Source organism: Leucoraja erinacea, chromosome 8, assembly GCF_028641065.1.
Source record: "Leucoraja erinacea ecotype New England chromosome 8, Leri_hhj_1, whole genome shotgun sequence".
Classification (NCBI taxonomy): domain Eukaryota; kingdom Metazoa; phylum Chordata; class Chondrichthyes; order Rajiformes; family Rajidae; genus Leucoraja; species Leucoraja erinaceus.
Genome location: NC_073384.1, coordinates 42,913,540 through 42,930,978, shown reverse-complemented (window position 1 = coordinate 42,930,978; position 17,439 = coordinate 42,913,540). Strand labels below are relative to the sequence as shown.

General features: G+C 42.9%; 1 protein-coding gene across 5 annotated transcripts in view; it reads left to right on the top strand.

Moving 5' to 3' along the window:
* LOC129699621 (CAP-Gly domain-containing linker protein 4-like) overlaps window positions 1–17,439 on the top strand; it is a 233,352-nt gene that overhangs the window by 153,321 nt on the left and 62,592 nt on the right. For all 5 annotated transcript variants that reach the window (XM_055639579.1, XM_055639581.1, XM_055639582.1 and 2 more), the window contains 2 exons: window positions 1,151–1,294; window positions 13,233–13,356. In XM_055639579.1, the coding sequence (XP_055495554.1) occupies window positions 1,151–1,294; window positions 13,233–13,356 (268 nt within the window). The remainder of the gene's footprint in view (window positions 1–1,150; window positions 1,295–13,232; window positions 13,357–17,439) is intronic.

Sequence of the window (17,439 nt, the reverse complement as noted above, 5' to 3'; positions counted from 1 at the left end):
ATAAGGGCAAAGACCTTTTTGAAGAATGAAGGGTTATCTATGTTGGGTGCATATATATTATCTAGAGTTAAGGATGCATTGTGTATTTCCCCTGTCACGACCAGATACCGTCCAAACTTAAGAAGTTTCTCTACTAAGTAACTGTAAACCTTGTTTACCGCCATTACTTCTTACCTTAAAAATAGCTTGACAACTTTCCAAAAATATAAGAAACAAAAACAACTATTTATAACATAGTATCAATGAATTAGTTAACAACAGTTAGAGAACTTGTGAAACACAAACATATATAATAGAGAGGTTGGACCATCCAGTGTATTATATGTTTTTTGTCGTGTCTGACTGTGTTCTAAGGATGTGTTCCGCATAGTCCTGGGCTTTTTGGGGATTGGTGAATGAAGTTTGCTCACCTTTGTAGGCCACCAGGAGTCCCGCTGGGTAGAGCAGACCGTATCTGATGCCGGGTTGGTCCCGTAGCATTTCTCTGATTTTAGTGAAGAGTGCTCTCCGTTTCGCAATGGTTGGTGGGTAGTCGGGGAAGATCTGGATCTTTTCACCTTGGTATTGGATGTTTCTTGTCGATTTAGAAACCTGCCCTATTTAGAAATGTATTTTTACTCTCCTCTGTGCTCACTCGTTCTTTCTCGAACATAGAAAATTAGAACAGTGCAGCACAGGAACAGGCCCTTCAGCCCACAATATCCGTGCCGAACATGATGTCAAGACAAACTCTTATCTGCTGCATGTGATCTATATCCCTCCATTCTCTGCATATCCATGTGTCGATCCAAAAGCCCCTTGAATGCCACTGTCATATCTGTCTCCACCACCAACTTTGGCAGTATGTTCCAGGAACCCACCATCCTCTGCTAAAACTAAGAACTTTCCCCTCACATCTTCTTTAAACTTTGCCCCTCCCACCTTAAAGCAATGCCTTCTAGTATTTAATATTTCCATCCTGGGCAAAAAGTTCTAACTGATGGCATCCACTTTGAAGCATTATAGTATTATAGGTGGTGGTCTTACCTTTCAAAGGGCCACATAAACATAGACTGTTTTGTTTTGCACAACTCGATGGGGAGAGAGGAAGATGTGTAAATAATAATCGTATTAAAATATAATTTAACTTCCATGTGTTTTTATAATTCAGGTTTGCGGAAGAGAGTTCCATCTGTTGGCAGCCTGGACTGTGATGAGACTCTTAAAGCTGATATGCAAATTGGTGATCGTGCTGTTGTTGTTGGGCAGAGGAGTGGAACGATACGCTTCTATGGGAAGACAAATTTTGCACCAGGTAGTCTAATTGGATTGGATTTAATGAAACAAATAGATCTATACTGGCTATAAATAAATATGAATGTTCATTTGTTTTCATGAAACTGTACGTTGCCTGTCATAGAATCATAGAGTCATACATCATGAAAACAGGCCCATCAGCCCAACTAGCCCATGCTGGCCACCATACTCCATCTACACTAGTCCGACCTGCCTGCACTTGACCCGTAACCCGCTAAACCTATCCTATCCATGCCCCTGTCTAAATCTCCAACAATAGCACCTGCCTCAACCACCTCCTCTGGCAACTCTCCCTCTATCTCAGTGTAGGCCTTTTCCTTGCTCACTTTACATGCTACCAAGGGCTATTTCTGTAATTTTTGTCCGATCTACCCTTTGGGAGCTGCCTATTTTCTTTTCTAGTGATAATGCTCCTTTACTTTTCTGCAAGACCTGCTTAGGCGAACAGCAGCTTCCATTTATAAGACACCTTAATGTAGTAAATGTATGAAGTTGTTTCACTAGATCACGATTATATCAAGCAGGAACCTAGGCATTTAATGAAACCATAGTCCAAGGAATGGGCTTTATAAAGCTTTTTAAAGGAACAAAGGGAGGAGGTTGAATATAGAGAAGGGGTCAAGTGGCCTTGGCACGTAAAAACATGATAGCCAATGGAGGCGCAATTAAATCATGGATAAAAAAATTGGTATTGGTATAGGTTTACTACTGTCACGTGTACTGAGACACAGTAAAAAAACTGTTGTCCAATCAAATAATTCCATATACAAGTACAATTAAACCATGCACAAGTACAACAGGTAGTGCAAAGAGAAAAAATATAGTATTACAGTTGCAGAGAAAATGTAGATAAAAAAAGTTCAAGGACTGCCACAATATAGGTTGTGAGATGTAAGTGACTACACACTTACCTTATGAGAGGTCTGTTAAATAGTCTGTTAATATCAGTGAAGAAGATGTTCCTGAATCTGGCGGCATGTGCTTTCAGACTTTTGTATGTTCAAAATTCACAACGGTTGCATGCTGGAAGAGACTATAAATTTTGAAACGGATGAGTGAAATTTAAAAAATTGGTGCATTGGGAGAGTAGTAGCCAATACTTATTCGAAAGCATTCGTAATGAATGAATTTGCAGTGGAAGTCAATATGCGAGCTTTTTTTGGATAAGCTCTTTTCATGGAGAGTGCGAGAAAGGAGAACGTCAGTGGAGTTTTAGAATAATACTGTGTAGAAGAAGCTGTGGCAGAGAAAGTTTGGATAATGCTCAGGAAATGGAAATAGATGGCCAGTGATGACAGGTAAGTTCATGCAGATTCAGATGTTGCCAACTGTCTGATACAGCTTGAGACAGACACCAGAGGGAGCAATCTGCTCTCTTCTGTACGGAATTTACATTTACTATGAATATTATCTCTTCAACTTTACAATATTGTTCTGTAATTTTTTAGGCCGATTGTAAACTAATCCTTACATTCTATTTGTTTAAGAAGGAACTGCAGATGCTGGAAAATTGAAGGGAGACAAAAATGCTGGAGAAACTCAGTGGGTGAGGCAGCACATATGGAGCGAAGGAAATAGGCAACGCTTCGCAACCTCTGCTCGGTTCGCAATAACCAATCTGATCTCCCGGTGGCTCAGCACTTCAACTCCCCCTCCCATTCCGAATCCGACTTTTCTGTCCTGGGCCTCCTCCATGGCCAGAGTGAGGACCACCGTAAATTGGAGGAGCAGCACCTCATATTTCGCTTGGGCAGTTTGCACCCCAGCGGTATGAACATTGACTTCTCTAATTTCAGGTAGCCCTTAATTTCTCCTCCCCTTCTCAGCTCAACCTCAGCCCCCTGGCTCCACCTCTTCCTTTCTTCCTCCTGCCCCCCCTCCCACCCCCACATCAGTCTGAAGAAGGGTTTTGACCCGAAATGTTGCCTATTTCCTTCGCTCCATAGATGCTGCCTCACCTGCTGAGTTTCTCCAGCATTGTTGTCTACCTTACATTTTATTTCCTATTTTATGAATTTTACAGTCATGTTTGATAATGTATATTTGTTGAAATTTTTAAATAATTTCTCAATGGTTTAATGGTTCTTTTATCATCATGTGTACCAAAGGTAAAGTGAAATCAATTTTTTTGCATAGAGGTCAATGAGATTATTGCCATACATAAAGACAACCCCCGATTAAGTACCCCTTGCATGGAAACAGCATACTAAGTACATATGCAATAGTCACCAGATTTTGGCGCCATTTTGCACAGTCAAAGCTGCAGCAGGTGATAAAAGCACATTGCAGCCATCATTTTTAATATTAATCATTGTTTAATTACTAACATATCTTTAAATCTATGTTTCCAATCTCCTTGGCCGAGTTCCCTAGCTGATTATATACTATATAACCAGCTTTGTTTGTTCATATTTAAAATCTCTGCTTTGTATTTAACTAAATCATTCTCAAGCCAGTGTGGACATTTTTCATTTTATGATCACCATGATCTGGGCTGTTAATTATTAAGCTATTTATGAACACGTCTTGTGGTACAGAACTCGATTTAAATTAGTCTTTTCTTTGATATAAAATGCCATAAAAATGTCAAACAAAATATTCCTACTAATTTGCTGTGTCCAGAATATATGAAGATTATATAGCCCATGAGGTCTTGCTTGTTTCATGCACTTTTAATTGTGGATGTATACTGTTCCTAATGTCATATTACAATTGGGGCACTGTGACATATCGATTGTATCTCTGAACCTTGCAGCCTTTCTCTCTATTTGTTTCTTTGCAATCAAAATGAAATTAATTTTCTACTTTGCTTAATCTTCTAAAAGTCACTATCCTGGAAATATTCCTACAACATGCTGCTCTGCACTCATGGAACACATTTATTTTGTTGAATTATGCTATTAATTCATCTGATTTAAAATAAGAATATTTATTTTAAATAGTTGCATATGTCAACACTGCATATCTAAATTTAACTATATTCTAATTTTACTGATCACTATTGGCTTTAAGGTCTCTCTCCCTTTTTCACTTTTTATTCATCAAGTGGCTGCTCTGCTTCCCGACATTGTCTTTCCTCTTTCTTCTGTTTGAATGAATCCTTTGCTGGACTTCACCCATCTATTCACATCCATGTTTAGTTTAGTTTAGTTATTGTGTGGAAATGTGCCAGAATGCTAGAATGGCTGTTTTTAAATGGTTATTTATTTGGTTTCAGTGTTCAATACTACAGTTTATAAAAATTGGTGGGTACCGAGTAGCAATCATAGTGCAAAATCAAATCGCTGTTCCAAGTTATTATTTTACGAGATCACAAGACTCCCGGCATGAACTTAAATACTATCTATATGAAATGAATTGGCTGAATTCACTCCAGCAGGATTGCAGTCTTCAAAATGTCAAGCTCAGGGTCAACTTGTTGCAATGTTTGTTCCCCATGGTTGTCACTACTGATGTCTCTGATAGCCCTTCTATAATACAGTTTCTTCTCCAATCTTTGTTCCTTCTTCCAACTCAAGACCCACATGTCTCTGAAATTAATCATTTCAAGTTGTCATTCATTCAAGAACTGGATAAACACAGCACTTCTGTTTCAATTGCTCATTCTCCCGTAGAAACAGAAAAATAGGTGCAGGATTAGGCCATTCGGCCTTTTGAGCCATCACCGCCATTCAATATGATCATGGTTGATTATCTAAAATCAGTACCCCATTCCTGCTTTTTCCCCATATCTCTTGATTCCTTTAGCCCAAAGGGCTAGACCTAACTCTCTCTTGAAAACATCCAGTGAATTGGCCCCCACTGCCTTCTGTGGCAGAAAATTCCACAGGTTCACAACTCCCTGGGTGAAGAGATTATTCCTCATCTCAGTCCTAAATGGCCTACCCCTTATTCGTAAACTGCGTCCCCCAACATCAGGAACATTTTCCCTGCATCTAACCTGTCCAATCCTTTAAGAATTTTATATGTTTCTATAAGATAACCAACCTCTCATCCTTTTAAATTCCAGTGAATATGAGCCCAGTCCATTCGACCCATTCTTTCTTCATATGTTAGTCTTGCCATCCCGGGAATTAACCTGGTGAACCTACTCTGCACTCCCTCAATAACAATAATGTCCTTCCTCAAATTAGGAGACCAAAATTGCACACAATACTCCAGGTGCGGTCTCACCAGGGCCCTGTACAACTGCAGTAGGACCTTGTTCCTAAATTCAAATCCTCTCGCAATAAAGACCAACATGCCATTAGTTTTTTCACTGCCTGTTGTACCTGCATGCTTACTTTCAGTGACTGATGTACAAGCACACCCAGGTCTCGTTGCACCTCCACTTTTCCATTCTGAAGAAGGGTCTCGACCAGAGATGCTGTCTGTTCTGCTGAGTTACTCCAGCATTTTGTATCTACCTTCAATTTAAACCAACATCTGCAGTTCTTTCCCACACCATTTAGATAATAATCTGCCTTCCTGTTCTTGCCAAAAAGTGAATAACCTCACATTTATCCACATTATACTGCATCTGCCACGCATCTGCCTACTCACCCAACCAATCCAAGTCACCCTGCCGTTTGATAGCATCCTCATCGCAGCTCACACTGCCACCCAGCTTTGTGTCATCCACAAACTATAGACTCCTGAAACTTCGTCAGTTCTGTACCCAGTGCCTTATCCCTAAAGGCATGTGTATCTTTTAATCACTTCAAATTCCTGCTGATGCCATTCCACATTTGGTTCCTTAATTACCAGAGATCTGTTCGTGCTTTTGTAATTCATCAAACAAATTCTCTCGCAGGATGGCAGTTCTCAAAACTTTCTTATCTATTTGTTCTGTGCTCTGGGTCGATTCTGTGTTAACATAACTCTATTTCATAGTTTATACTGTATAGTTTAGTTTATTATCATGTGTACTAAGCTATGGTGAAAAGGTTTTTGTGTTGTATGCTATACACTTGATGGAAGACACATGTGTAAAGCCAAAAGAGGAGCTTGCCAGCTGCATGGAAGACAGAGATGTGTGGTGCGTCCGTCACCATGGCCGTCAATAACCGGTACCACTGCGTCACTAATGTTTTCAACGATTTAATAAATTATAATAATAATGCTATGTAGTCAGCGGAGGGACTATACATGATTACAATCGAGCCATCCACTGTGTCCAGCTGTTGATCATATGACTTTCCTTCACTGTGCTCTTTGTTCTAACAAACTGTAGTATGCTACTGTGTATTTGTCTGTACATTAACATTTAAATTTGTAAGTTACCACGAATGCTGCCCTTGCAAAATATTTCAAATTCACTGGAAGGATAACCAATCCAAAGTCAGCCATTGTGAGTCCTGCCCATGTTAGACTTCCCAAAATGCAACACCTCACATTTCTCGGTATTAAATTTCATCGCCCATTCCTCAGCCCACCCCTTGACGATCCAGTCGAGCCCAGTCTGCTAGGAATTGAAGGAAACCTTCATCAACCTGAAGTGACACTGAGCACAAAAGAAGATGGTGGTCATTGTAGAATCTAATAATCTCAACCTCAACCACATCAATGGATGGGCTGTGCCTCTTGAAGCTCTTTAGTAATAACTGAATTAATGAAAGCTTGCACTATCTTAATGGAAATGAGCAACAACTCGGCCTCTTGTGATATTCACAGTGATGTTTTCCAAGAGTATTGTGGATAAGAGAATAACTTTTAATGAGATTTATTAATTTTCCAAATAAATTTAGGTAGGCTTTGTTGTCTCTTCTGGCAGCTCTCTCAATGCACAGGTTAGAAGCATTTCTAATATTGTGACTTACAGGTAGCTTTCTGACTCAGGACATCCCAAACTCTCTGTCTACCAATAAAGACAAGTATTCTCTTTGACAGGCAACATGTCAGCAAAGGTACCATCAAAAGAATGAGACACTTTTCCATTATTGCAAAATTGGTTTAGAGATAAATGCTGGCCATGGGAACAGCGAGAACTCTCTTGCACTTTGTTAAATTGTGCATGGGGACCTTTTCCATCCGGCTCAATGGGGCTTTAGGCTATAATCTAAGAATCCTAACATTTAGTGCTTCATCAATGAGGTGTTGAAGTGTCAGCCTGGATTATAGACTCATTTTCTAGTGAGAGTCTGCAACCTAAAACTTTCAAGCTGCAAGATTGCCTGCAACTGAAGCATAGCTGACATTATAGTGAAATGTCATGTTGTAAAGAATCATAGCAGCTACATGGATAATGAGCTATATTATACATTAGAGGGTGCTGATTGAAAAACGGCTGAACAATCAGTATAAAAATCTTTCCTGTTGAGAATATAGATTACGCCCAACTGGTAAAATATTTAAAGTTGAACATGCACCATTAAAAAAAATTAAGCATCAATTGCGAGGTATATTTATAGACTTCATACCACAAATTGTAATTGTCACAAGTCCATCAAAGACATTTGAAGTCGTAATGATAGACACAAAGTGCTGGAGTAACTCAGCAGGTCAGGCAGCTTCTCTGGAAAAAAAGAATAGGTGGCGTTACAAGTCAGAACCCTTCTTCGCAAGGGTCTTAAGATGGGTTCAGACCTGTAACATCACTCATTCCTATTCTCCAGAGATGCTGCCAAACCCGCTGAGTTACTCCAACATTTTGTGTCTATCATTGGTATAAACCAGCATCTGCAGTTCCTTCCTGCACATGAAGTCGTAACGATACTTGGGTTTGGGTGTCAATGGATTTTCTCATAGATCAGTTAATAGTATGGAAATCAGAGTTATTGCTATAGCTGTTATCTTACTTTTTTTGTATGAAATAAAATTGAACAGAACTAATTGTTCCAGAATATTTTGATAAAATCTCTTTTGGAATTATAACACAAATTGTAATTGTCACAAGTCTGAAAAAGGGTCTCGACCCAAAACGTCACCTATTCCTTCGCTTTATAGATGCTGCCTCACCCGCTGAGTTTCTCCAGCATTTATATCTACCTTCGATTTTTCCAGCATCTGCAGTTCCTTCTTAAACAATTAATTATACCTTCTTCTTTATGAAGTGCCAGTCTTAACTCAGTGGTTACTCATGGAATCACATGGCACAGAAACAGGCCCATTGCCACAGTGTCTAAGCTGACCATGTTGCCCAAATGCAGTAATTCCATTGTCTGCTGGTTGTTATTGCTCATTGGTTTCTGAGCTGGAGGTCATAGATTCAAGCTGCAGTACAGACAACTGAGTATATACCCAGATGGCCACTTTAATGCAAAAGGAGGAGTGCTTCAGTATATTTGGTGTTGAATATGCTGAATATCAAGGGCTTATATTGTCGATCCTGTGGTACTATTTGAAGTCTTCAGGGAATTTTCCTAATTTCCTAGCCAACATTTATCATTTACTCAAACATTACAAAAACATTACGAGATCATTTATCTCATTGTTGTGTGTAGTTTGGTTGTTTTATTTATCACATACTACAGGGATGATTGTACTCCATAAGTAATTTACTGGCTTTGAATTGCCTTGAGAACATTTGCTAGACAAATTAATGTCCCTGTGTTTATTCTCATGGGTCCATGTCACAAAGGGAAAAAGCTAGTGACCTGATCTTCCATCTTTTCCTCCAGCCCGATCTAATTTCCTTTGATAAAATGTGGTCAGTATTAGATGAGACAGGTTCATTATCACATTTTCCTCTGTACCATACTGATATTGAAAGTAAAATTCTGGTGGCGATTAGAAGAAAAAAATAACTTTAGTAAGTCACCATAAGAATAAGCGTAAAAACAATGTTGCCATTCTTCTGTGATGGTTAATTCTTTAAGTACTGTTTGAATTTTTATTCAAGAAAATATTTACTTTGCAATACAGAATTAAAAAAAATACTGGAATATATATTTGTGTTGAAGATTAACTTTATGCTTTTTCAACGTTGGTGCATAAAGGGCTGATATTTTCAATAAGCACAATAACTAAGTAAAAATTGAGCAGAATTGTATATCTGTAGGTGGATGCATATATCATAATATATATGGTTATCTATAAAACTCTGATCTTGTTATCTTCCGGTATGGCGGTCATTCTATTTGCACAAAAACGGTACGTGATAGCGCTACGATTTTTCGCCAGCTTACTCACCGTTCTCCTCTGCTGCGATTGCACCAAGTTTCGTTCTGATCGGTGGAAGCAACTAAGTCTTATCGGGGGTTTACAAATCTTAAAAAACGCGCGTGCACAGATCGATTGCCTCTCCTGCCATTCAGAGCCGCGCGGATTGGTCCCTTCTACTGTCACTCCGCAGGACGGTCCGCCCCTTCCTGCGCCATCATGTCTTTACTGCAGCTGCGGGATGGCCAGCGGCGGTTTCCAACCGGACACAATTTTCGGAAAAAGGGCCGACCCAGCTCGAGGTGGTCGGAAATGACACCGATGTCGCCAAACGGAAAGTGGAGATTCTGATCCCGGCTGAGGAGCGCAACCAGTGGCCAGCGAAGCGACCAGCGGCCAGCGACCAAAGACCGCTGTGAGTCCCCATCGCACGGCCAACCCCTTCCCCTCTGGTCCCCCTCATTGGCTCCTGCCCCCTTCCCCCGTGATACCGCACTCTTCCCTATGGCTCTTCCCCGTCTTTTCTCTGAGCTCTCCACCCTGCGCTCTCCCCCCCCCCACCCACACCACCACTCCCCCCCCCTCCCCCACACCCCCCCCCCCCCCCCCCCCCACACACACACCACTCTAAGGAGGTTACACCCCCCACAAAAAGACACAGCTGGAGAAACTCTGAAGAAGGGTTTCGGCCCCAAAACTCACCCGCCCACACGCCCCTCTCACCCACAACCCTCCTTCGCCCACAACCCCCCATAGATCCCCCTCTGCACCTCCCCCCCCTGAGTTTCTCCCAGCTTTTCCCTCCTCCCCATACAACCTTCCCCACCCCATAAACCCCTCCTCCACAACACCCCCTGCTCACCCCCTGCCCACACACACACCCCTCCCCTCCACACCACCCGCCCACACACACTCACATGAGTACTTTCATTTACTCGACATTGCTTTGTCCCAAACATTATGGTGCCCTGAAATGGGGGGGACTATGTACACTGCTGTAATTTCTACATGGTAAAACCAAAATGTATAAAAATGGCCTTTATTAAAATCTGACAATTTGCAATTTAACCACATGTGATTTGTTTCTATTACAAATCTCAAATTGTGGAGTACAGAGGCAAATAAATAAATGATGGGTCTTTGTCCCAAACATTATGGAGGCACTGTAGGTTCTAAGGAGCCTTGAAGGAGGAATGAGGGACAACGGTGCAGCGAAGGAATTCTATGATATCCAGATATCTTGGAAAATTTTACAGATAACTTGACCAAGTGGGACCGGTTGGGTCCCGTCCACTCAACGCGCGGTTGCGCGGCGAGGGGCCTGCCTGCGGTGCCACACACACACTAACCAACCCCCCCCCCCCACACACACACACACACCCGCGCACTAACCACCTCCACACACACACTAACCACCCCCATTGATATTATATTAATATTATTCATTCACTTCTTTTACCCCACCCCCCGCCCTATCCACTCACGCATAGCCCTCAACTCGCAAGCGTGGCTAGAGAGGGAGGTGGGTAGAGAGAAAGGGACACAGAGGCACAGAGAGCGACACAGGGACACAGAGGCACAGAGAGGGACACAGGGGCACGGAGAGGGACACAGAGGCACAGAGAGGGAGGGGGGCAAGAGGGAGCGTGAGGGGGGCAGGGAGGGAGGGGGGGCTAGAGGAAGCATGAGGGGGCAGAGAGGGAGAAGGGGGAGCAGAGAGGGAGAGGGGTGGGGGCACGTCGTCACAGGGGAGGGCTGGTTCCCGAACGCAATACTCCCTTGCTGCCAGCTCCCTCGCTGCAGGCTGTAGGCTGCAGGCAGGGCCCGAGAATTGGGGGAGTGGTCGGGGGGGGGAGTGACGTCTCTCGCAGTGCGAGCAAGAAGACAGCAAGGGTTTTTTCAAAGGTGTTTCAGATTTGTGAATACCTGGGCTGGGCTTGCGATGGTGTGACCGGGCGACGTCACTCGCAGCGCATGAACACAGCGTGCAGCCATTGTGACGTCATCACGTGATCAGCCAATGCCAGCGGTTTTATTTTCCAAGTTATTTGAGATTTGCAAACATTTTGATTAATATCTTGAGAAATAATGCATGATTTTTTCAGATGAGGCAATTTCGGTGTCCACAGGATAAGCCTCTATCAGAATATGTAAAGATTTTACCATTAGGGCGTCGTTTTTTCGAGCAGATGTGATTATACACATACACACCCACACACATCCAAGATCAGAGTTTTATAGTTGTAAGGATAAGGATAAGAGAAGTAATCAAACCGAGATAAGAATTTTCAAATTGCTTAGCCTGGAGCCAGGAGCCAGGCTAAATTGGTGGATGTCTGGGACTTATTGTGAGTTAGGTCGCAGAAAGAAGAGTTTTAGATGACTTCAAGTTTCCAAAAGACAGAACAAATGAAAGTGGACAGGAAAATGTTGAGATAGACAAGTGAAGAAAAATTTCTAGGTTCTGACAATTGACAGATGGAGGGGTGAAATTGGTGCGCATCAAGTGGAATTTATAGAGAATACTGAATGCAGTGGCTTCATCCTTCCAACATTTGGTTAGGGAGCAATCTCCGCTCTCCGGTACTGAATGTCAAACAAGCATTGTGCTACTTTATAAACAATGAAGAGTAGCAAGAGTGGTATTTGTAGGTAGAACTGTAACAGTGGCATACATGTAGAAACTGATGCTACATTTTCAGATCTTGTTGATTTGGGATAGTATGTAGTTGAGAGGTAAGTAGGGCCAAAGATACGTCTTTGTAACATGAGAGTTAATGGTGCAGGCGTGAGATATAAATGATCGCCTAATTCTATAACTAGGACTGGATAGCTAAGAATGGAACTGGGTACGTGCAGAACCACCCAGGTAGATGATGCTGGAGAGGCACTGTTGGAATCTTGTGTTGTCAACCGTGCCAAATGCTTGGGTGAGAAGGATCACGTACAAATGTAACTTTTAAAAGTAACTGATTAAATATATTGGAGCCACAAGAGATGTCAGGTGTTGGAATCTGGTGCAATATACAGTCTGCAGGAGGAACTCATTGGGTCAATCAGTATCTTTAGGAGGGGTGGAGGGTGTGGAATTGTCAATGTTTTGGATTGAAATGGATCCTAATGTAGGATTTTGACCTGAAACATCGACAACCCCTGAGCTCGTCCAGCAGATTGTTTGTTGCAGAATAAATACCTTTTCAGCATGTTTAAATAATCATTATTTCTACTGTTGCCATCACATATGTAAATCATCCATTTTTGGAGAATGTCCTTAACCAATTGTCTTATTAGCTGTGGCCTAAAATGTAGACGTAGTCAGGATGGGGGAGTTGCGGATATAAAGTAAGGTATAGAATGGGAGATGGTGATGATAATGGTGCGAGTTAGCTATGGGGAGCAATTAAAGAATGGTAATGCAAAGGGCATATTTTTTGTTTGGTTCCACAATGATTTTTTAAAAATTGTGTAAGTTCTAAGCAGACCTGATCTAACTCCTACTTTTTCTCCAGAGATGCTACCTGACCCGCTGAGTTACTCTGGTACTTTGTGTCTATCTTTAGCTCCTACTCTATTCATCCCTGTTTCTTTACCTTGTTAGGTGTAAGACAGTCATCAACCTCCTCAGTTAATGATGAAAGAGCCATATTATATTAGGCAGCCAGTGGGGATGCTCAAGAAAATGGTCTGTTCCACCACTGAATGGAACATCTTACAAGTATAGTTTGGGTTCGCAAAGATGATAACTTGCAAATTTCAATGAGAGTCAAATACCACCTTTGTCTATTCAATTCAGGATGGACATAGATAGAATTATGTTATTAATGCTGTGCATTTTTTTTTAATATGTCATTTCATAGGTTATTGGTATGGGATTGAATTGGATAAACCGAATGGCAGAAACAATGGCTCCGTAGGGGGCGTGCAATATTTCACCTGTCAGCCAAAGCATGGTGTGTTTGCACCTCCATCGAGAGTTCAGAGGTAAGGATTGCAAATTCTACACACTTGGCATGCTCTCAGCATATATTTGAATACCAAAGTAAATCAGTGTATCCTAACATTTAAAAATGTATATACCAATGCAGAACCTGATTTGTGTTATCAATGTTATGACCTACGATAAAGTACTGGAGTACTCAGCAGGTCAAGCAGCACCTCTGGAAAAAATGGTAGATGACATTTCAGGTCTTGAACTGATACGTCACCTATCCATGTCTCAGTGGTAATGCCCAACCCACTGAGTTATTCCAGCAGTTTTTTTTTGTAAACCATCATCTGTAGTTCCTTGTTTCTACAGTATAAATGACCACACTTTTTGAAGAATGTCAAAATAATAACTTAAACCATGCCATTTGTTTGATTACTGAAAACTGCATGTTCTCTGGATTCAGTACATAAATAGTCACACAGCACGGAAACTGGCCTTTCGGTCCAACTTGTCCATGCCGACCAAGATGCCCCAATTACACTAGTCCCACCTCCCCGCGTTTGGCCCATATCCCTCTATACCTTTCCTATTAACCAAAGCAGCTGTTACATAATTCTTGCTTGCATTCTCATAGACAACTATTCCATAGAACAGGGGTCGGCATCCGGATCCGGCCCGTAACCCAAAATTATCCGGCCCGCATGCGTATTTTGTTTCAATTAGTTTTCAAATCCCAGCCAATCCCGGGGCACGAAGGCAACCTGGGCACTACAGCCAGTCCCAGGGCAGGTGAGCCGACCTGGGAACTGCAGCCCGTCCCGGGGATGCGAGCCGACCTGGGAACTGCAGCCCGTCCCGGGGATACGAGCCGACCTGGGAACTGCAGAAAACGAATTAAAAAACACGTGAAAATGAATGCAAAAAATAACACAAAGCATTACACAATGGCGATCAATGTGGCCCGCCATCCGCTCACAGACGTGGGTCCTGGCCCCTATGCAGAACAAGGTTGCTGACCCCTGCCATAGAAGTTTAATTGACAAAAAGAACCAGAAGTACCATAAAGAATTCAAGATAAAATGTGTAAATCATTGAAGAAATTTCGCCAGTTAATACGTGTAATGTTTATGTTTTGTCGATTTAATTTAGAAAAGATCTTATATAATATGGACTAAGGGTACAAATATATAGTTCCATGAAGTTGGCTATACAAGTAGACAGGGTGGTGAAGAAGGTGTTTGGCACGCCACTGTTCATCGGTCAGGGTATTGCGTACAGTAGCTGAGACGTCATCTTTCGAAGAGTTTGGTAAGGCCAATTTTGGAAAACTGTGTACAAAGATTAATGTGGAAGTGGGGTCAAGGAAAGAGTGTTCACGTTGCGGCCCTGTTTTCACCAATCTTTCCACCACCACACACAAGAAGCGCAAGACAGACACCATTGTATGCAGATGCCGAGAAGTGTGTTCAGCTCTGGCTGAACAACCTCTAATCTTCAAAAGTTCAAAGATTCATTTATTGTCACATACACCAATTGGTGTAGTGAAATTCAAGTTGCCATTGCAGCACATTAAAAAGAATACATCCATAAAAATAGTAAAGAAATGTAAACATAAAAACATCCCCCACAATGGTTCCCACTGTGGGGGAAGGCACAAAGTCCAGTCCCCATCCCCATGTCCACCCATAGTCAGGCCCATTGAGGCCACCGCAGTCGCCTTTACGGGGGCCGATGTTACAGACCCTTCTCGCCGGGTGATGGTGCTCCGGTGTTGGAAGAATCCTCTCAACAGCTTGGGATACCTGGAACGGCCGCATCCTTACCGGAGACCGTGGCTTCCGAAGCCAACGCGCTGGACGGAGCTCCACCATTGGCGATCTCGGCGAGAGATCCCAGGCTCCGCGATGTTTAAGGTCAGCGCCGCTGCCCGCAGCTGGCCGCTCCACAGTGGGAGGGACTATAAAACCCAGAAGTGTGGGCGTGGCTCAGTCTCTGCAAGATGGAGGAGGTAGAGGTCATGACACGCTGCCTTTAGTGGCCTTGCACCCTGCTTGAAATGGTATGAAACTGCACCTGAATTTGATGGCCTTGCACCCTGCTTGAAGTGGTAAGAAACTGCACTTGAATTTGGTGGACTTGCACCCTGCTTGAAATGGAATTTAAAGGAATAGCCATGAGTCAACTGCTAGCCCACCAGCCGTGAGTGAGTGAACTGCCAGCACAACAGGCTTGAGCCGCCAGCCCAAGAATCCATTCGGCCCACAATGTCCATACTAGCCCTCTGGAAACCAGACCTTTCAGCCCACAACACCCATACTAGCACTCCAGCACCCCCCCCCCCCCCCCCCCCCCCCCCCTCCCACTAGCCACCAATATTAGAATTGGTGGAGAGGTGGAATATTGTGTTGGCAACCAGCCCTCACATGTGATGATGGGACAGTATAATATATAGATTGGAAGACATATAGGTAAATTGTTGTTTCACCTGAAAGGACAGTGCATTTTCCTGGCCAGTGCGAAGGGATAAGGTGAAGGATTTTGTGCTGCATTTTCCGTTGTTGCAGGAGAGTGCCGGGAGTAGTTGGTGGAGATGAAAGTCACAAAAGGCATAGTCCCATCTAAATGTTGAAAGGGAGGGAGGAGAAAGAGGTGTGGATCATAAAGGAAGATGGTGCTAGATTTATTTTCTCACTGTGAATCATCTCAATATGTAGTGAATAGGTCTCCAAAGTACATTGCAATGTGGTAAAGTCACTGTAATAACTAAAGAACAATGTTAGCAGGCAGTAATACTTCTGCTGATATGCGATGAACATAAAATGTCTTGACACCAAAAACAAAGAACTTGTATTTCATGGTGATGAGCTGATTATTCAGGCTATTGAGACCTGACAGAATAGTCAGATACACTTTTTTAATTTTCAGAATCTGCAAGTATCTAAATAATCAATCTCATTTCTTATAAAATCTTCAAAACGTGTATTGCATTTGTGTAGACAAACAATGCTGGAGAAACTCAGCGGGTGAGGCAGCATCTATGGAGAAAAGGAGTAGGTGACGTTTTGGGTCGAGACCCTTCTTCAGACTGATGTGGGGTGGGGGGGACAGGAAAAAGAAATGAAGAGGCTGAGACAGTAGGCTATGTGGGAGGGCTAGGAAGGGGGAGGGGAAGGAGGGGGAAAGCAAGGACTACCCGAAATTAGAGAAGTTGACGTTCATACCGCTGGGGTGTAAACTACACAATCGAAATATGAGGTGTTCCTCCAATTTACGCTGGGCCTCACTCTGGCAATGGAGGAGGCCCAGGCCAGAAAGGTCAGATTCAGAATGGGAGGGGGAGTTGAAGTGCTGGGCAACTGGGAGATCAGGTTGGTTAGTACGGACTGAACGGAGGTGTTCGGCAAGGCGGTCGCCGAGTCTACGCTTGGTCTCGCCAATGTAGAGAAGGTGACACCTACGACAGCGGATGCCGTAGATGAGGTTGGAGGAGGTGCAGGTGAACCTCTGCCTCACCTGGAAAGACTGTTTGGGTCTGGAAAGACTGTTGTTTTGTAAAAACATTAATAGCTCTGTAATTTTTCATTGACGGGAAAAATCCTCGGCACACATGCGGCTCTGAGCGAGGGGGGCTCTGAGCGAGGTGGCCAAAAATGAAGGCGTTCTCTCGGAAATCGCAGCACAGAAGGCCAAAAGCGGTCAAAAACAGAGATTTAGTAATATAGATACGACCGCTGATGGGGTGGAAGGTGAGGACAAGGGGGACTCTGCCCTTGTTATGAGTAGGGCGATGGGGAGTAAGAGCGGAGCTGCGGGATATAGAGTACACCTTGGTGAGAGCCTCATCTATAATAGAAAAGGGAAACCCACGTTTCCTAAAGAATGAGGACATCTCCGATGTCCTGGTCTGGAACACCTCATCCTGGGTGCAGATGCTGCGTAGATGGAAGAATTGGGAGTAAGTGATAGAGTCCTTACAGGAAGCAGGGTAGGAAGAAGTGTAGTCAAGATAGCTGTGGGAGTCAGTGGGTTTGTAGTAGATGTCGGTCAGTAGTCTGTTACCTGCGATGGAGATGGTGAGATCAAGGAACGGTAGGGAGATGTCGGAAATGGTCCAGGTGAAATTGAGTAATTTGTGT